At 32.2% G+C, this 17,193-nt stretch overlaps 4 protein-coding genes and 1 pseudogene across 4 annotated transcripts; all 5 read right to left on the bottom strand.

Annotated features, from left to right (window-relative positions):
• Nucleotides 1-3,948: 3,948 nt before the first annotated feature.
• LOC108838619 (glutathione S-transferase DHAR3, chloroplastic-like) lies at nucleotides 3,949-4,957 on the bottom strand (annotated as a pseudogene).
• A 326-nt stretch (nucleotides 4,958-5,283) lies between these two features.
• LOC130494658 (glycosyl hydrolase 5 family protein-like) lies at nucleotides 5,284-7,476 on the bottom strand. Its single transcript, XM_056997851.1, has 4 exons — nucleotides 7,078-7,476; nucleotides 6,670-6,917; nucleotides 5,769-6,292; nucleotides 5,284-5,684 (listed from the first exon to the last, which is right to left on the bottom strand). The coding sequence occupies exons 1-4, from the start codon at nucleotides 7,474-7,476 to the stop codon at nucleotides 5,284-5,286; spliced, it is 1,572 nt and encodes a 523-aa protein (XP_056853831.1).
• A 2,914-nt stretch (nucleotides 7,477-10,390) lies between these two features.
• Nucleotides 10,391-11,912, bottom strand: LOC108841068 (glutathione S-transferase DHAR3, chloroplastic-like). Its single transcript, XM_056993151.1, has 6 exons — nucleotides 11,679-11,912; nucleotides 11,431-11,521; nucleotides 11,181-11,324; nucleotides 10,938-11,055; nucleotides 10,685-10,825; nucleotides 10,391-10,612 (listed from the first exon to the last, which is right to left on the bottom strand). Exons 1-6 carry the CDS (start codon nucleotides 11,875-11,877, stop codon nucleotides 10,526-10,528), a joined length of 780 nt encoding a protein of 259 aa, XP_056849131.1. The 5' UTR covers nucleotides 11,878-11,912; the 3' UTR covers nucleotides 10,391-10,525.
• A 1,277-nt stretch (nucleotides 11,913-13,189) lies between these two features.
• LOC108841086 (glutathione S-transferase DHAR3, chloroplastic-like) lies at nucleotides 13,190-13,917 on the bottom strand. The gene is made up of 3 exons (XM_056993153.1): nucleotides 13,709-13,917; nucleotides 13,444-13,534; nucleotides 13,190-13,340 (listed from the first exon to the last, which is right to left on the bottom strand). The coding sequence occupies exons 1-3, from the start codon at nucleotides 13,905-13,907 to the stop codon at nucleotides 13,274-13,276; spliced, it is 357 nt and encodes a 118-aa protein (XP_056849133.1). The 5' UTR covers nucleotides 13,908-13,917; the 3' UTR covers nucleotides 13,190-13,273.
• A 237-nt stretch (nucleotides 13,918-14,154) lies between these two features.
• On the bottom strand, nucleotides 14,155-16,463 carry LOC108841470 (glycosyl hydrolase 5 family protein-like). Its single transcript, XM_056996140.1, has 4 exons — nucleotides 16,065-16,463; nucleotides 15,657-15,904; nucleotides 14,721-15,244; nucleotides 14,155-14,636 (listed from the first exon to the last, which is right to left on the bottom strand). The coding sequence occupies exons 1-4, from the start codon at nucleotides 16,461-16,463 to the stop codon at nucleotides 14,236-14,238; spliced, it is 1,572 nt and encodes a 523-aa protein (XP_056852120.1). The 3' UTR covers nucleotides 14,155-14,235.
• Nucleotides 16,464-17,193: the final 730 nt, after the last annotated feature.

The following is a 17,193-nucleotide window of genomic DNA, read 5'->3' as shown; positions in this document are numbered from 1 at the left end:
TTTAGATTGAAAATTAATTATTAAATGATGTATCTGTAATATTAAAATATAAATTTAGATTGAAAATTAATTTTTACAGTTATAACAAAAATTAAAATTAAAAATTTAATAAAGTATTCTGATATAAATTTTGAATTTCTTAATTAAAATAATATAGAGGTAGGTCATAATTTTTTCCAATTCAAAAATCTTATCATCCTTCAAAAACAAAGAAAAGAAATTTATAAATACACAAAATATATAAACATATTTGGAACTATAATTTCTATTAAAACAAATTTGTTAAAAAAAATTATGTTGTGCTGTTTTTGTTTATTTTTAGAGCTTGACCCGTGATCGTATAAATATTTTCTTTCACTTTAAGTTTTTTATCTGTACTAATGGTATACTATATATATATATATATTTGTAAATTAAAATGTATTACATAATTGTTAATATAACATTTTAAAACATAATGATTTTATTTATTACTTTAAAATAATTATATTTTGTGATTTAATTGTCTATTATATCACAGTGTATCATATAAACAAATCTTATATTTATAACTAATTGAACTTATATTATAGAAGAATTATGCTAATAATATATGAATAAATTATTTTATATTTTATTTATATGTTATATAAATTGATTATGATGTGTTTTTTATTTTATTATTTATTACTAATAAATATTTAAAATATTAATATGTTAATACGAAAAATATTAGAAAATATATTTTGTTAAGATTTTATTAAGGATATCTAGTATTTAAATTAGGAAAATGAATTAAATTTTTAAATCTATTATTTAAATAAGAAAAAGACAATCATACTTAAATATAGCTTCATTTAATATCTCAATGACATGGCAATGTAAATATAGTAGAAAACTAAGGATTAATCTAATTTTGTACTCATGTTTTAATAGATTAGATAATATTTTGCATCTTCTTTGTTATCATTAATATCCAAAAATATAGGAGTGAGTAAGATTTCGTGCGTGTTAGTTTGTATTGTGCACGCCATAATATATTTCTTTTAGGATTGAGTAAGATTTCGTTGGTGTTAGTTTCAATTGTGTGCGATCATAAATTCTATTTTCCTAAAATAATTGGTGTTAATGATTTGAAATAGGAAACGATAAGATATTGTGCTTCTCATACAAGTGTAGGCGCAAATCTTATTTTTCTATTAAGATTTTGTGCTTGTTATGCAAGTATAGGCGTAAATGTCGTAAGATGGTAGATTTTCTTGTTGGTTAAGAATTTTTATGTATTATTAGTTATGGAAATTATTAAACCAATTTAAAATTTTAGATATAACATGTTTATTCTTACGGTCTTTATAGTTGTGATGAGTTTAAATAAAACATTCTTTATAGTTGTGACGAGCTGATCTTTAATTAATTCTATGAATTTTCATACATTTTACATTATGCATATAGATGACTGTGTCTTGACTTTTGATCTGAAACTATAAAAATCGATGGTAACTATGATTGTGGTTGTTTAATATTGAAGGCGTAATGTTATCGGTAAAGGAAAACATGGCATAGTTGGAAGATGAAGTACATTGATCATTTAATTATTAGTTTCTTTCATCGTAGTTTGTTAGCGTTAGTTTAGGAAAGTGTTAAAACGTGGAAAAGACATGAATTTTTTATGCAAAGACATTATTAATTTTCAGTGGCATTTGCTTGTAAATAATAGGGAAAACTAAGGGCATTTCCATATGTGTACTTCTATTTTAATAAAGTAGATTTTGATATGCGCTTTTTTATACATTGTAAAATTCTAATAAAAATTCATCAAGTGCTTTAATACGAATGATAAAATTCATCAAATGCTACCTATTATATACTTTAAATTATTTGTTGTAAGGTGCATAAATAACTATGATTAAGACATTGATGAAAGAATGTGTTTTAATTTCTAACCAGATTTTGATTCGCGTTTTAAAAGTACAGAATTTTATATATTGTAAAAATCTAATAAAAATTCATCAAATATTTCGTTAAGAATGATAAAATGGGTATAACCACCTTATTTGAGTCTGTCTCATTTATGGGTAACACATTTACGTCTCAAACTTTTGAACTCATTTACTTTTAAGTTCTCAAAAATTTTATCTATTTAAATTCATGTGATTGTATTGGTCATTTATTTAGACCGGTTTGGATTTATTTTGAGTGAATCATTTAATTTTTATAAAAATATATTTGTATTTTATTTTTCTTAAAAAATGTTTAATTAATTTCTAAAAATTTAAAACAATGTTTAGATTTATTATTTTGAGCAAAATGGAAAACTAAATCAATGTAATTCATGTATAAAAATATATATTAGTATCTACGGTTGTCATACTTAGTGTGTTCAAAATAATGTAACTTTATTTAAAACCCATAAAAGGAAAATTAGTAAAAAAAAACGATTCACATGAAAATTTACATTGTGAAAGTGAACCGCCCTCAATATAGATCAAACAAAATCAAATAATTATAAAAAATAATTTCTAACCTATATTTGAGAATATTCAATAGATATAAAATTAGATATAATTGTATATATATATATATATATATGATATTTATAACATCGTTTTTGTTAAGTATTAAGTAATTAATAGATTGCAATCTTTTAAATTAGCTAAATATTAGGTAATTTTGTAATATCTATGATTTATAAGAAAACTCATAATTATCATGTTTTTAAAAATTTATTTATTAAGATTAATTATATTTATGAGTGAAAAATGACATTAGATGTAATTAAAAGGTTATTTCAAGTTTTAATTTATATTGTTACTTCAATTTTAATAATATAGGTAAGAAAACATGTTTAGCTATTTTAGTATTTATGTTCTTAGTATTTTTAGGGAATACCTTAGACTTAGAGCATTCTGAATTGTACAAGGATTTTCAAAATTAACATACTTAATATTTTTAATATTGCAGTTTTTTTTAATGATGAGACAAATTCGGTGACTATAATTTCGAAAATCGTTTTAACTATATTTATATTTTCCAAAAGTCGTTTTAAATGATAATGATTATTGTCAAAATTCATAATCCTAGGATTAACTAAAATTTTAAAGAATAATCGACATGCCATTGCCATATATATAGTTTCTATATGTTGTACTTTTATTTAGCTCGTCTATTTTTTTGTATTAAATGATATTTATTAGTGGTCAAATTTATAAATAAAAAATAATATTGTTTTGTAAATATGATAAAAAAAATTAAGAACATATTCTAAATTTTTAATATAGGATATTGCTTTAGTAGTATAGACGTGGAAAATAAAAGCTCCGGTGTCTCATATATCTCCTTGTTTTTTTTTTCCTACCGTTGAAAACGAACCAGTCTAAGAACACAGCTACTGGTCCAAATAAAGCCGCACCAACTGCTGCACCCATCTATCCTAACCGGATCATTTCTTCTTCCGGGTCAACATAAGCATCCATACACCAACCACACAAACCCTCGTTATTAGCAAAGTTCTCCGGTCCAAGTTGTTTCGTTGGAAGTTAGGACAGGACCTGTCAGTTGATTATCTGCCACTGAGAACTTGTAGAGCCGCGGAAGTGACGCTAGCTCGAGAGCAAGTTGACCAGTAAACTGGTTATGCTGAAGGACAAGAATAATCAGGAACTTAATATTTGATAAACTGGCTGGGATTTCACTGGACTCAGAATTGATTGTAAGAGAGGTCGAGAGTTGTGAGAAGTAGACCCAAGGAGGCCATGTTGGATGATAAAGCTCCACAGAGGTTGTTTCTAGAAAGATCCAGACCTACCAAACCAGTACAGTACATACTCCCAGAAGGAATTATCAGATCAAAACCTCAGAGATAAAAGCTTAAGCATGCATTGGTAATATTTAGCAGATGGCAACGCCACGCTAATCTTCATTTGCATTACAATAAAGTTTTCACGTTTTTCATTGTAACTATTGCTTTTCTTCTGGTCTAGTTTGCTGACGGTAAATAGTTTTTCATCAAGACGAAAAGGGATTTTACATTTTCTTTGAGATAATCGTTGAATTTACAAAGTTCATTCAATAAAGCTTGCTCAGTGCCATCTCCTTGATCTTTGCTCTTGAGAAAGACGATAAATGTGGAGAATATCTTCGACCCACTGAAGACAAATAAAACGTCCACATGAAACCTTTTTCAACCAAGAACACTATGTGGTCAATTGCATAATAATAACAAGTACACAACATTATAAGACCGAGGGAGAACACTGAAGAATGCTAACACTGAAGCCTTTTGCTGGTGGGGTTGTTAGAGGAGACTCAGGGTACTTCTCTTCCAAAGATTGTGTTATAGCATCCGAATCCGGAACCCATTTCTCATCAAACTTCACCACAGGAACTTTACCTTCTGGACTAATTTTCAAGAACCTAGAAACATTAAACAAGAACTCAACACACTGAGAAAAAAACTATTAAGGAAATCACATGCAACTAATTAATAATCATGTGAAAAGGAGATTCCTAAGCATTCACCACTCTGGCTTGTTAATCAAATCCACCAATTTCATGTCATAAGGTACATGCTTCTCCTCCAAAGTGAGCAACACCCTTTGGGTAAAAGGGCCTGTCAACAACATTATGCATAATATAAAACATCCTCATCAAGTCAAAACAACTCTTAAAACTAGGAATAGATTGTGAACTGATTGAAAGAGCGATCAAGTTGCAAACTCTGTCATCCACAGTTCAAAGTTTCTATAAAGAGAAAGAGCGAGGGAGAGAGAGAGATCGAACAGTCTCCAAGCTTGTTTGGTGTTATGACGGAAGCTTTGACGCAGACTTCCAGAGGACTCGCGGCCATCGCCATCGTCCCAAACCGACGAGTCCATGTCCATCCCGGTTTAGTCATACCGTAACGTCTGGTAAACCCGGCGCGGCTGACCAACGCCGATAAAACAGCGACGGTGCATGGTTGAAACCTCAGGCTTATCATTTTTCTTTCTCTGTTTTACTTTTTTAAAATCTTTTTCTCTGTTTTTAAACGTTAGAAGGATGACTCATGACTCTCAGTGGCTAAAGTTGACTGACATGTGGCGAGAAGAAGATACCACCTAACAAACTAATTGGGCCTCCGCTTCTTCAATTAATAAGCCCATTTTGGGTTTACAGAAGTAACCCATAGCCCACTACATGGAGATGGAGAGAACATTTTAAGATTTTTGTCCAATCATGGAATTTTACTATTAAATTTTAATAACCAACATGTTTGACCGTAGATTTATTAAAAATACATTTTCTCCATAATTAAATATACAGATTTTAAAGAACTTTGAACCACTGGCTCGCTGGATCACACGAAGAATCCTTAGTCAAACACTTGCAAGGGTTAGCAACGACGCTGTTGTCACGTTCATCCACATCAAGACATAGCAACAAGCCATTACTTGTCTTAAACGACAAATGCATCTTAGTAGCTGAGATTTGTCCCAACTTAGAGCACTTACTGCCAACTCCAAGCTTCACCTTTTGTCCAGCAACATCTGGAGTTTCGACGCACATTTTATTGACCCAGAGAATGCCTTCCTTGGGATTAAAGGTTGATGAATCTGATTTAGTGCATAGTTCTAGTCGAAGTGTGGGTACATTGCCTGAGTGGTTTTTGGTGATACATAGGCCAGTATGTGGGTGCAAAACAAGCTTTTTCTCTTGTAAACCGGGTCCTGCATATATATATAAATGTCATAAGATCGAATTCTAACTATTTTTGTATAGTTTTATATATTATTAAAAATAAAGATTCCGACCTCTAAATGGATGTTGAATTCCGGAGAGTTTCTGCAAGTAAGTAGCGTTTCTGACGTCTTTCCAAGTAGCATCCAAAACACCATAAGTCTCAACCATATGTTTTGTACCGGTTCTTAAATAATAATCACCGGTTAATGCCCAAACCGCCCAATCCAAATCCTTCTCGGCGGCCCAAGCCACCAAACAGTTCATATACCGGTTTCCGCTCACGTCAACGCCTCTCTCGTCAGTCCCAAACTCACTCAAGATCAAAGGAAAGCCTCTGTCGAGCAAGAATCCTCCGTTATGTGTGACTTCCCCCATGATTTTGGCGCAAATATCGTTGGAGTTGTGTTTTACCCACGCGCCTCCCTCGTGGGAGAAGCTGTACCAATGCTGCTCGAAGACGAGTTTATCGGTGAAGCTGACGTTGAAGAAGCGGTCACGGAGGAAAGAGAGGTTTGTGTCGAAGTCTATGCCGGAGAGGATGACTAGTACTTCAGGGTTTGCGGCGTGCACTGCTTCTGCTCCTTTTGGCATGAACCTTCACGTAAACCATTAACTGTTTAATTAATATGCAGGCATGTACTTATATACTTGAAAATATTGACAATGAAGGTGAACCCTAATTTATACGTACATAACTTTTATGAGTTTTCAAACTAAATAGTGAATTTATAGCCAAAAATAGAATAAAACTTTAAAACAATAATACAAATGAAAGAAGGGCCATGAAAGAATTAATTTAATACAAAAGGTGAATCCATACATATTCACGTAAATGCGTGTGGACATATGTTAATCTATATATATATAGTAATAATCATGAAGATATTCGCACAAAAAAATTGTAATTTCAAATATTTTTCATGTTGTTAGTGCCTGGTAATGATTTAATTGGTAATGATTTGAAATGCGTACCTGAACCAGAGGTCAGGGTAATCTCTTTTACCACGTGGCTCGTTCCTAAGGCTCATGCCAATGACATTAGTGACATTGCGGAAAAGAGTAGCCATCTTGCTCAAGCCCTTGGCCCAAACGGCGGGATCAAAGTTAGGGTAGCCGAAGAAAGCGTCGAGGTCGTTGTCGCTGCAGCACCAGCCTGGATATGTCAAGTGGTTGTCTAGTATCACCATCAACCCGTTTTGTCCTAGGTTCGAAACCACTTCCTGATAACAAAATAAAGTTAAAACAAACATATCTTTATAAAAATATCTTTATTAGAAGAGAGTGGATTCTTTTGGAATAAGTACGTTTTTCGTTTTGTAAATTTTGGTTAGTTTTTGTTATTTGATAGATTAGACCAATGATAAAGCATTAAAATGTTACCTGGAATGCATTGAATATGGGAAGGTTAAGGATTTTGGGATTGTGAGTTTGAATACCAAGAACATCATCAAACAAGTTCAAGCTTTCAAAAGACTGTTTGACCGTGAGTTTAAGAGCCAATGTGTCATTAGTCATCAAATCAAGAGGCCAAGTGAGTCTAACACAGTTGAATCCCATTGAGACAATCTTCTTGGAAATGGAGTCTAATGGTTGTTTGCTTAACCCTTCAGCAACGGCGGGCTGGAGATGAGCTGGCCAGTTCACACAGGCTAGCTTCACCCTTTGGCCTTTATTGTCCACGATCCATCGAGATTTTGTGGAGAGCGGAAAACTTGTGGCTAGATTTGGAATCCAAGAGATGAATAATAAGAAGAGAGACAAATTGATAGTTCTGGCCATTTTGTTAGTGTGTGTTTCTGTATTTGATTTTGATTATTTTGAATTTGATTCGCAACTTATATAGTAAGGAAATTGGTTTAGTTTCTGGTTGTTTGCAGATTTTATACCTGTTTATGGTTAAAGTTTATTTTTTCCAACCAAAGAAAACAATTAAGATAAAACAATAGCACTAACTGTAAGAAAAGAAACAAAAACAGCAATAGACGGATTAGGATGTTAGCAGATTCTAAGCTGTAAATTTCTAGAGAATTTTCAATTACTTTACAAAACCTAAAAGTTTTAATATGCTACACATAAGAGTTAAATTATGTGTATGTACTTGTATTATTGTATAAAAAGAAAAAAAAATAACCACATCTTTTGATATTGCAACTTTTAACTGATCTTTGTGTTCTGTTATAACAAAAAAAAAACAAATTTGCCTTAATACTGGTTAACATAATTTTTTTTTTTAACATAATACTACAATTTTGAAATTGAGATCCAAGCATGTTACAAATCATATTTTTTCTCAAATATATGTAGGAGTAGATAGATGACAAAAAAAATGTAGGAGTAGATATGATCATTTTTAATACTGCTGCATATATGCTTTAAATTATTCCTTGTAGGGTGCATAAATAACTATGATTAAGACACTGATGAAAGAATGTGTTTTAATCCCTATTTTGATATGCGCTTTTTATTATACATTGTAAAATCCTAATAAAAATTCATCAAATGCTTTAATACGAATGATAAATTTCATCAAATGCTACCCATTATATACTTTAAATTATTCGTTGTAAGGTGCATAAATAACTATGATTAAGACATTGATGAAAGAATGTGTTTTAATTTCTAACCAGATTTTGATTCGCGTTTTAAAAGTACAGAATTTTATATATTGTAAAAATCTAATAAAAATTCATCAAATATTTCGTTAAGAATGATAAAATGGGTATATCCACCTTATTTGAATCCGTCTCATTTTTGGCTAACACATTTACTTCTCAAACTTTTGAATTCATTTACTTTTAAGTTCTCAAAATTTTTATCTATTTAAATTCATGTGATTGTATTGGTCATGTATTTAGACCGGTTTGGATTTATTTTGAGTGACTAAAATATTTAATTTTTATAAAAATATATTTGTATTTTATTTTTCTTAAAAAATGTTTAATTAATTTCTAAAAATTTAAAACAATGTTTAGATTTATTATTTTGAGCAAAATGGAAAATTAAATCAATGTAATTCATGTATAAAAATATATATTAGTATCTATGGTTGTCATACTTAGTGTGTTCAAAATAATGTAACTTTAGTTAAAACCATAAAAGGAAAATTAGTAAAAAAAATGATTCACATGAAAATTTACATTGTGAAAGTGAACCGCCCTCAATATAGATCAAACAAAATCAAATAATTATAAACAATAATTTCAAACCTATATTTGAGAATATTCAATCGATTTAAAATTAGATATAATTGTATATATATATATATATATGATAATTATAACATCGTTTTTGTTAAGTATTAAGTAATTAATAGATTGCAATCTTTTAAATTAGCTAAATATTAGGTAATTTTGTAATATCTATGATTTATAAGAAAACTCATATTTATCATGTTTTTTAAAATTTATTTATTAAGATTAATTATATTTATGAGTGAAAAATGACATTAGATGTAATTAAAAGGTTATTTCAAGTTTTAATTCATATTGTTACTTCAATTTTAATAATATAGGTAAGAAAACATGTTTAGCTATTTTAGTATTTATGTTCTTAGTATTTTTAGGGAATACCTTAAGACTTAGAGCATTCTGAATTGTACAAGGATTTTCAAAATTAACATACTTAATATCTTTAATATTGCAGTTTTTTTTTAATGATGAGACAAATTCGGTGACCATAATTTCGAAAATCGTTTTAACTATATTTATATTTTCCAAAAGTCGTTTTAAATGATAATGATTATTGTCAAAATTAATAATCCTAGGATTAACTAAAATTTTAAAGAATAATCGACATGCCATTGCCATATATATAGTTTCTATATGTTGTACTTTTATTTAGCTCGTCTATTCTTTTGTATTAAATGATATTTATTAGTGGTCAAATTTATAAATAAAAAATGATATTGTCTTGTAAATATGATAAAAAAATTAAGAATATATTCTAAATTTTTAATATAGGATATTGCTTTAGTAGTATAGACGTGGAAAATAAAAGCTTCGGTGTCTCATATATCTCCTTGTTTTTTTTTCCTACCGTTGAAAACGAACCAGTCTAAGAACACAGCTACTGGTCCAAATAAAGCCGCACCAACTGCTGCACCCATCTATCCTAACCGGATCATTTCTTCTTCCGGGTCAACATAAGCATCCATACACCAACCACACAAACCCGCGTTATTAGCAAAGTTCTCCGGTCCAAGTTGTTTCGTTGGAAGTTAGGACAGGACCGGTCAGTTGATTATCTGCCACTGAGAACTTGTAGAGCCGCGGAAGTGACGCTAGCTCGAGAGCAAGTTGACCAGTAAACTGGTTATGCTGAAGGACAAGAATAATCAGGAACTTAATATTTGATAAACTGGCTGGGATTTCACTGGACTCAGAATTGATTGTAAGAGAGGTCGAGAGTTGTGAGAAGTAGACCCAAGGAGGCCATGTTGGATGATAAAGCTCCACAGAGGTTGTTTCTAGAAAGATCCAGACCTACCAAACCAGTACAGTACATACTCCCAGAAGGAATTATCAGATCAAAACCTCAGAGATCAAAGCTTAAGCATGCATTGGTAATATTTAGCAGATGGCAACGCCACGCTAATCTTCATTTGCATTACAATAAAGTTTTCACGTTTTTCATTGTAACTATTGCTTTTCTTCTGGTCTAGTTTGCTGACGGTAAATAGTTTTGCTCACAGTAATAAGTATTTATTGGTAACATTTGAAGAAGGTTTTCATTTATTACATTTTTTTACAGTTAGTAGAAGAGGCTAACATCTCTATTTGTTTTTTTTTGAGTTTGAAACACATATATGTATCTCTTACTTTCCAACCCATCAGGCCATCACCTTCTGTCTCCAACTAATAATTACATCCTCTGTTTGAGCTTGTGTTTTCGCGAATGATACCCTCGAGAAAATTCTCTGTAAATCATCATCGTGTGGTTACTAGTTAAACCGAACCGCAAACAGAGAACAACATCTAAGGACAGTTACCTCCATGTAGGATTTAAGGAAAGAAAGTGAATCTGGAACAGACCAGTCTTTGTAATGCCCCAATGCGATCTTCATGTGGTGTAACTTTGGTCCTATGGACAAATCCGCTGCTGAAATCTTCTCCCCATTTATGAAAGGTCCCTTCAAGAGTAATGAAGAAGTATATATATGTATCCCTCAAAAAGTACTCAATATGTAAACACATAATCAAAGACTAAGTTATGGAAGACATCAAGACGAAAAGGGATTTTACATTTTCTTTGAGATAATCGTTGAATTTACAAAGTTCATTCAATAAAGCTTGCTCAGTGCCATCTCCTTGATCTTTGCTCTTGAGAAAGACGATAAATGTGGAGAATATCTTCGACCCACTGAAGACATAAATAAAACGTCCACATGAAACCTTTTTCAACCAAGAACACTATTTGGTCAATTGCATAATAATAACAAGTACACAACATTATAAGACCGAGGGAGAACACTGAAGAATGCTAACACTGAAGCCTTTTCTGGTGGGGTTGTTAGAGGAGGCTCAGGGTACTTCTCTTCCAAAGATTGTGTTATAGCATCCGAATCCGGAACCCATTTCTCATCAAACTTCACCACAGGAACTTTACCTTCTGGACTAATTTTCAAGAACCTAGAAACATTAAAACAAGAACTCAACACACTGAGAAAAAAACTATTAAGGAAATCACATGCAACTAATTAATAATCATGTGAAAAGGAGATTCCTAAGCATTCACCACTCTGGCTTGTTAATCAAATCCACCAATTTCATGTCATAAGGTACATGCTTCTCCTCCAAAGTGAGCAACACCCTTTGGGAAAAAGGGCCTGTCAACAACATTAAAAGATCCTCATCAAGTCAAAACAACCCTCAAAACTAGACAGATTGTGAACTGATTGAAAGAGCGATCAAGTTGCAAACTCTGTCATCCACAGTTCAAAGTTTCTATAAAGAGAAAGAGCGAGGGAGAGAGAGAGATCGAACAGTCTCCAAGCTTGTTTGGTGTTATGACGGAAGCTTTGACGCAGACTTCCAGAGGACTCGCGGCCATCGCCATCGTCCCAAACAGACGAGTCCATGTCCATCCCGGTTTAGCCGTACCGTAACGTCTGGTAAACCCGGCGCGGCTGACCAACGCCGATAAAACAGCGACGGTGCATGGTTGAAACCTCAGGCTTATCATTTTTCTTTCTCTGTTTTACATTTTTTAAATCTTCTTCTCTGTTTTTAAACGTTAGAAGGATGACTCATGACTCTCAGTGGCTAAAGTTGACTGACATGTGGCGAGAAGAAGATACCACCTAACAAACTAATTGGACCTCCGTTTCTTCAATTAATAAGCCCATTTTGGGTTTTACAGCAGTAGCCCATAGCCCACTGCATGGAGATGGAGAGAACATTTTATGATTTTTCTCCAATCATGGAATTTTATTATTAAACTAGAATCTGATTTCCAAAGAGCGGGTATATTTTTTGTTTTAATTTTTTTTGAGAAATTTATACTTATATTTTTTAATAATTATATTTGTGTTTAATATTAATTTAATTTAATATAATTTTTGGTACCTTTATTAAAAATGTCAAATTGCATAACTATATACTTTTGCCATATGTATTTCGAAAAATTATTTTTAAATTTTATTCTTAAAGTTTACAACATATTGTTTTTAATAGTTACCTAACATAATTAGCCATGAATATTCGTATCCAATAAACCCGACTCGGAATCGACCCTTGCAACATATTACGTTTTCTTAGTAATTACCTAACGTAATTAGTCATAAATATTCGTATCCAAAAAACCTGACTTGAAATTGACCCGAAAATTAAAATCTCATACTCTATTATACTTGACCTACATACTCGAACGGGTCTTACAGTGTTATATCTGAAAACCTATATATATATAATATATATATATATATATATATATATATATATATATGTGTGTGTGTGTGTATATATATATTTTTATATATATGTATATATACACAGAAGAATATATTAAAATTAATTTTTTCAATATATTTTTCAAAAATTTGGTCAGTTTTTCAGTACGGTTGAGTTTGCTATTGATTTCGGATATAACACTGTAAAATCACATTTAATAAATCACATTTAATAAATATTTTTATTCGAATAACCTACCTAAAATCCGTTAGACTAAATGAGTTTATATGAATATTTATTTCTATTAAAATTCTAGTTAAACCCTGTTAACCATGTGTTTTGTTAATTGATAAACTTAATGTCTATGTAAAATATATAAAATTTGAATAAATTAATGTGTGGTTGAATAAGCATTGATTTGAATTTCTAATATATATATTTACTTGTACATAAAAATGAATGAATTTGATTTATTTTAAAATTTAGAGAAACTTTTATTCTTGGTATGTTTGATTCATTGTTTTTTTCCTTTCAATGTTTGATTCATTGTTTTTTCTCTCAATGTTTGATTCATTGCTTAAGCCCAAAAAACTTTACAAAGTGGATATAGAAGTAATTCATTAGAAGAAAATAAGTCTTAAGCGTTATCTGATAACGATGGTTGATTGGTTGCCATGTATCAAGTGACGTCATAACCACCGCACAACCACTGTAGGTTTCAGAATCCATGTACCTTCTGGACTAATTTTCAAGAACCTAGAAACATTAAACAAGAACTCAACACACTGAGAAAAACTATTAAGGAAATCACATGCAATTAATTAATAATCATGTGAAAAGGAGATTCCTAAGCATTCACCACTCTGGCTTGTTAATCAAATCCACCAATTTCATGTCATAAGGTACATGCTTCTCCTCCAGAGTGAGTAACACCCTTTGGGAAAAAGGGCCTGTCAACAACATTGTGCATAATATAAAACATCCTCATCAAGTCAAAACAACCCTCAAAACTAGACATAGATTGTGAACTGATTGAAAGAGCGATCAAGTTGCAAACTCTGTCATCCACAGTTCAAAGTTTCTATAAAGAGAAAGAGCGAGGGAGAGAGAGAGAGAGATCGAACAGTCTCCAAGCTTGTTTGGTGTTATGACGGAAGCTTTGACGCAGATTTCCAGAGGACTCGCGGTCATCGCCGTCGTCCCAAACCGACGAGTCCATGTCCATCCCGGTTTAGTCGTACCGTAACGTCTGGTAAACCCGGCGCGGCTGACCGACTCCGATAAAACAGCGACGGTGCATGCTTGAAACCTCAGGCTTATCATTTTTCTTTCTCTGTTTTATTTATTTTTTAAATCTTTTTCTCTGTTTTTAAACGTTAGAAAGAAGGATGACTCATGAATCTCAGTGGCTAAAGTTGACTGACATGTGGCGAGAAGAAGATACCACGTAACAAACTAATTGGACCTCCGTTTCTTCAATTAATAAGCCCATTTTGGGTTTTACAGCACTAGCCCATAGCCCACTGCATGGAGATGGAACATTTTATGATTTTCTCCAATCATGGAATTTTATTATTAAATTTTAATAACCAACATGTTTGACCGTAGATTTATTAAAAATACATTTTCTCCAGAATTAAATATACAGATTTTAAAGAACTTTGAACCACTGGCTCGCTGGATCACACGAAGCATCCTTAGTCAAACACTTGCAAGGGTTAGCAACGACGCTGTTGTCACGTTCATCCACATCAAGACATAGCAACAAGCCATTACTTGTCTTAAACGACAAATGCATCTTAGTAGCTGAGATTTGTCCCAACTTAGAGCACTTGCTGCCAACTCCAAGCCTCACCTTTTGTCCAGCAACATCTGGAGTTTCTACACACATTTTATTGACCCAGAGAATGCCTTCCTTGGGATTAAAGGTTGATGAATCTGATTTAGTGCATAGTTCTAGTCGAAGTGTGGGTACATTGCCTGAGTGGTTATTGGTGATACATAAGCCAGTATGTGGGTGCAAAACAAGCTTTTTCTCTTGTAAACCGGGTCCTGCATATATATATAAATGTTATAAGATCGAATCCTAAAAATTTTTGTATAGTTTTATATATTATTAAAAAAAAAGATTCTGACCTCTAAATGGATGTTGAATTCCGGAGAGTTTCTGCAAGTAAGTAGCGTTTCTGACATCTTTCCAAGTAGCATCCAAAACGCCATAAGTCTCAACCATATGCTTTGTACCGGTTCTCAAATAATAATCACCGGTTAATGCCCAAACCGCCCAATCCAAATCCTTCTCGGCGGCCCAAGCCACCAAACAGTTCATATACCGGTTTCCACTCACGTCAACGCCTCTCTCGTCAGTCCCAAACTCACTCAAGATCAAAGGAAAGCCTCTGTCGAGCAAGAATCCTCCGTTATGTGTGACTTCCCCCATGATTTTGGCGCAAATATCGTTCGAGTTATGTTTTACCCACGCGCCTCCCTCGTGGGAGAAGCTGTACCAATGCTGCTCGAAGACGAGTTTATCGGTGAAGCTGACGTTGAAGAAGCGGTCACGGAGGAAAGAGAGGTTTGTGTCGAAGTCTACGCCGGAGAGGATGACTAGTACTTCAGGGTTTGCGGCGTGCACTGCTTCTGCTCCTTTTGGCATGAACCTTCACGTAAACCATTAACTGTTTAATTAATATGCAGGCATGTACTTATATACTTGAAAATTTTGACAATGAAGGTGAACCCTAATTTATACGTACATAACTTTTATGAGTTTTCAAACTAAATAGTGAATTTAAGCCAAAAAATAGAATAAAACTTTAAAACAATAATACAAATGAAAGAAAGGCCATGAAAGAATTAAGTTAATACAAAAGGTGAATCCATACATAGTCACGTAAATGCGTGTGGACATATGTTAATCCATATATATATATATATATATATATATATATAGTAATAATCATGAAGATATTCGCACAAAAAATAGTAATTTCAGATATTTTTCATGTTGTAAGTGCCTGGTTATATTCGAAATGAACTACACATTAATTGGTAATGATTTGAAATGCGTACCTGAACCAGAGGTCAGGGTAATCTCTTTTACCACGTGGCTCGTTCCTAAGGCTCATGCCAACGACATTAGTGACATTGCGGAAAAGAGTAGCCATCTTGCTCAAGCCCTTGGCCCAAACGGCGGGATCAAAGTTAGGGTAGCCGAAGAAAGCGTCGAGGTCGTTGTCGCTGCAGCACCAGCCTGGATATGTCAAGTGGTTGTCTAGTATCACCATCAACCCGTTTTGTCCTAGGTTCGAAACCACTTCCTAATAACAAAATAAAGTTAAAACAAACATATCTTTATAAAAATATCTTAATTAGAAGAGAGTGAATTCTTTTGGAATAAGTACGTTTTTCGTTTTGTAAATTTTGGTTAGTTTTTGTTATTTGATAGATTAGACCAATGATAAAGCATTAAAATGTTACCTGGAATGCATTGAATATGGGAAGGTTAAGGATTTTGGGATTGTGAGTTTGAATACCAAGAACATCATCAAACAAGTTCAAGCTTTCAAAAGACTGTTTGACCGTGAGTTTAAGAGCCAATGTGTCATTAGTCATCAAATCAAGAGGCCAAGTGAGTCTAACACAGTTGAATCCCATTGAGACAATCTTCTTGGAGATGGAGTCTAATGGTTGTTTGCTTAGCCCTTCAGCAACCGCAGGCTGGAGATGAGCTGGCCAGTTTACACAGGCTAGCTTCACCCTTTGGCCTTTATCGTCCACGATCCATCGAGACTTTGTGGAGAGCGGAAAACTTGTGGCTAGATTTGGAATCCAAAAAATGAATAATAAGAAGAGAGACAAATTGATGGTTCTCGCCATTTTGTTAGTGTGTTTTTCTTTATTTGATTTTGATTATTTTGAATTTGATTCGCTACTTATATAGTGAAGATTATATACGTGTTTATGGTTAGAGGTTATTCTCTTCCAACAAAAAAAAAACAATTAAGATAAAGCAATAGCAATAACTGTAAGAAAGAAAAAACAGCAATCGACGGATCATGATGTTAACAGATTCTGAGCTGTAAATTTCTAGAGATTTTTCAATTACTTTACAAAACCTAAAAGACTGAATATGTTACACATAACAGTAAAATTAGGTGTATGTACTTGTATTACTGTATAAAAAGAAAAGAAAATAACCACATATTTTCATACTGCAGGTTTTAATTGATCTTTATGTTCTGTTATAACAAAAAAAAAAGATAACAACACATTTAACTTACTACTGGTTAACCTAAAAAACTTTTAACATAATACTACAACTCTATTTTTGTGTATGGGATAACAAAATTCATGTTGAGATTGAGATCAAAGCATGTTACAAATCATAGTTTTTATATAGAAAATGTTACAAATCATAGTTCTTTTTTATATAGAAAATGTTACAAATCATCGTTTTGTCAAATATATAGGCATAGATATGATAATTAATTAATACTGCTGCACATATACGTGAAATTATTTGTTGTAAGATGCATAAATAACTATGGTTAAGACATTGATGAAACAATGTGTTTCAATCCGAAGTCAAAAAAAAAATGTGTTTCAA

This window comes from Raphanus sativus, chromosome 2, assembly GCF_000801105.2.
Source record: "Raphanus sativus cultivar WK10039 chromosome 2, ASM80110v3, whole genome shotgun sequence".
Taxonomy (NCBI): Eukaryota; Viridiplantae; Streptophyta; class Magnoliopsida; order Brassicales; family Brassicaceae; genus Raphanus; species Raphanus sativus.
Note: the sequence above shows the minus strand (reverse complement) of the source record. Positions and strands in the feature narration are given on the sequence as shown.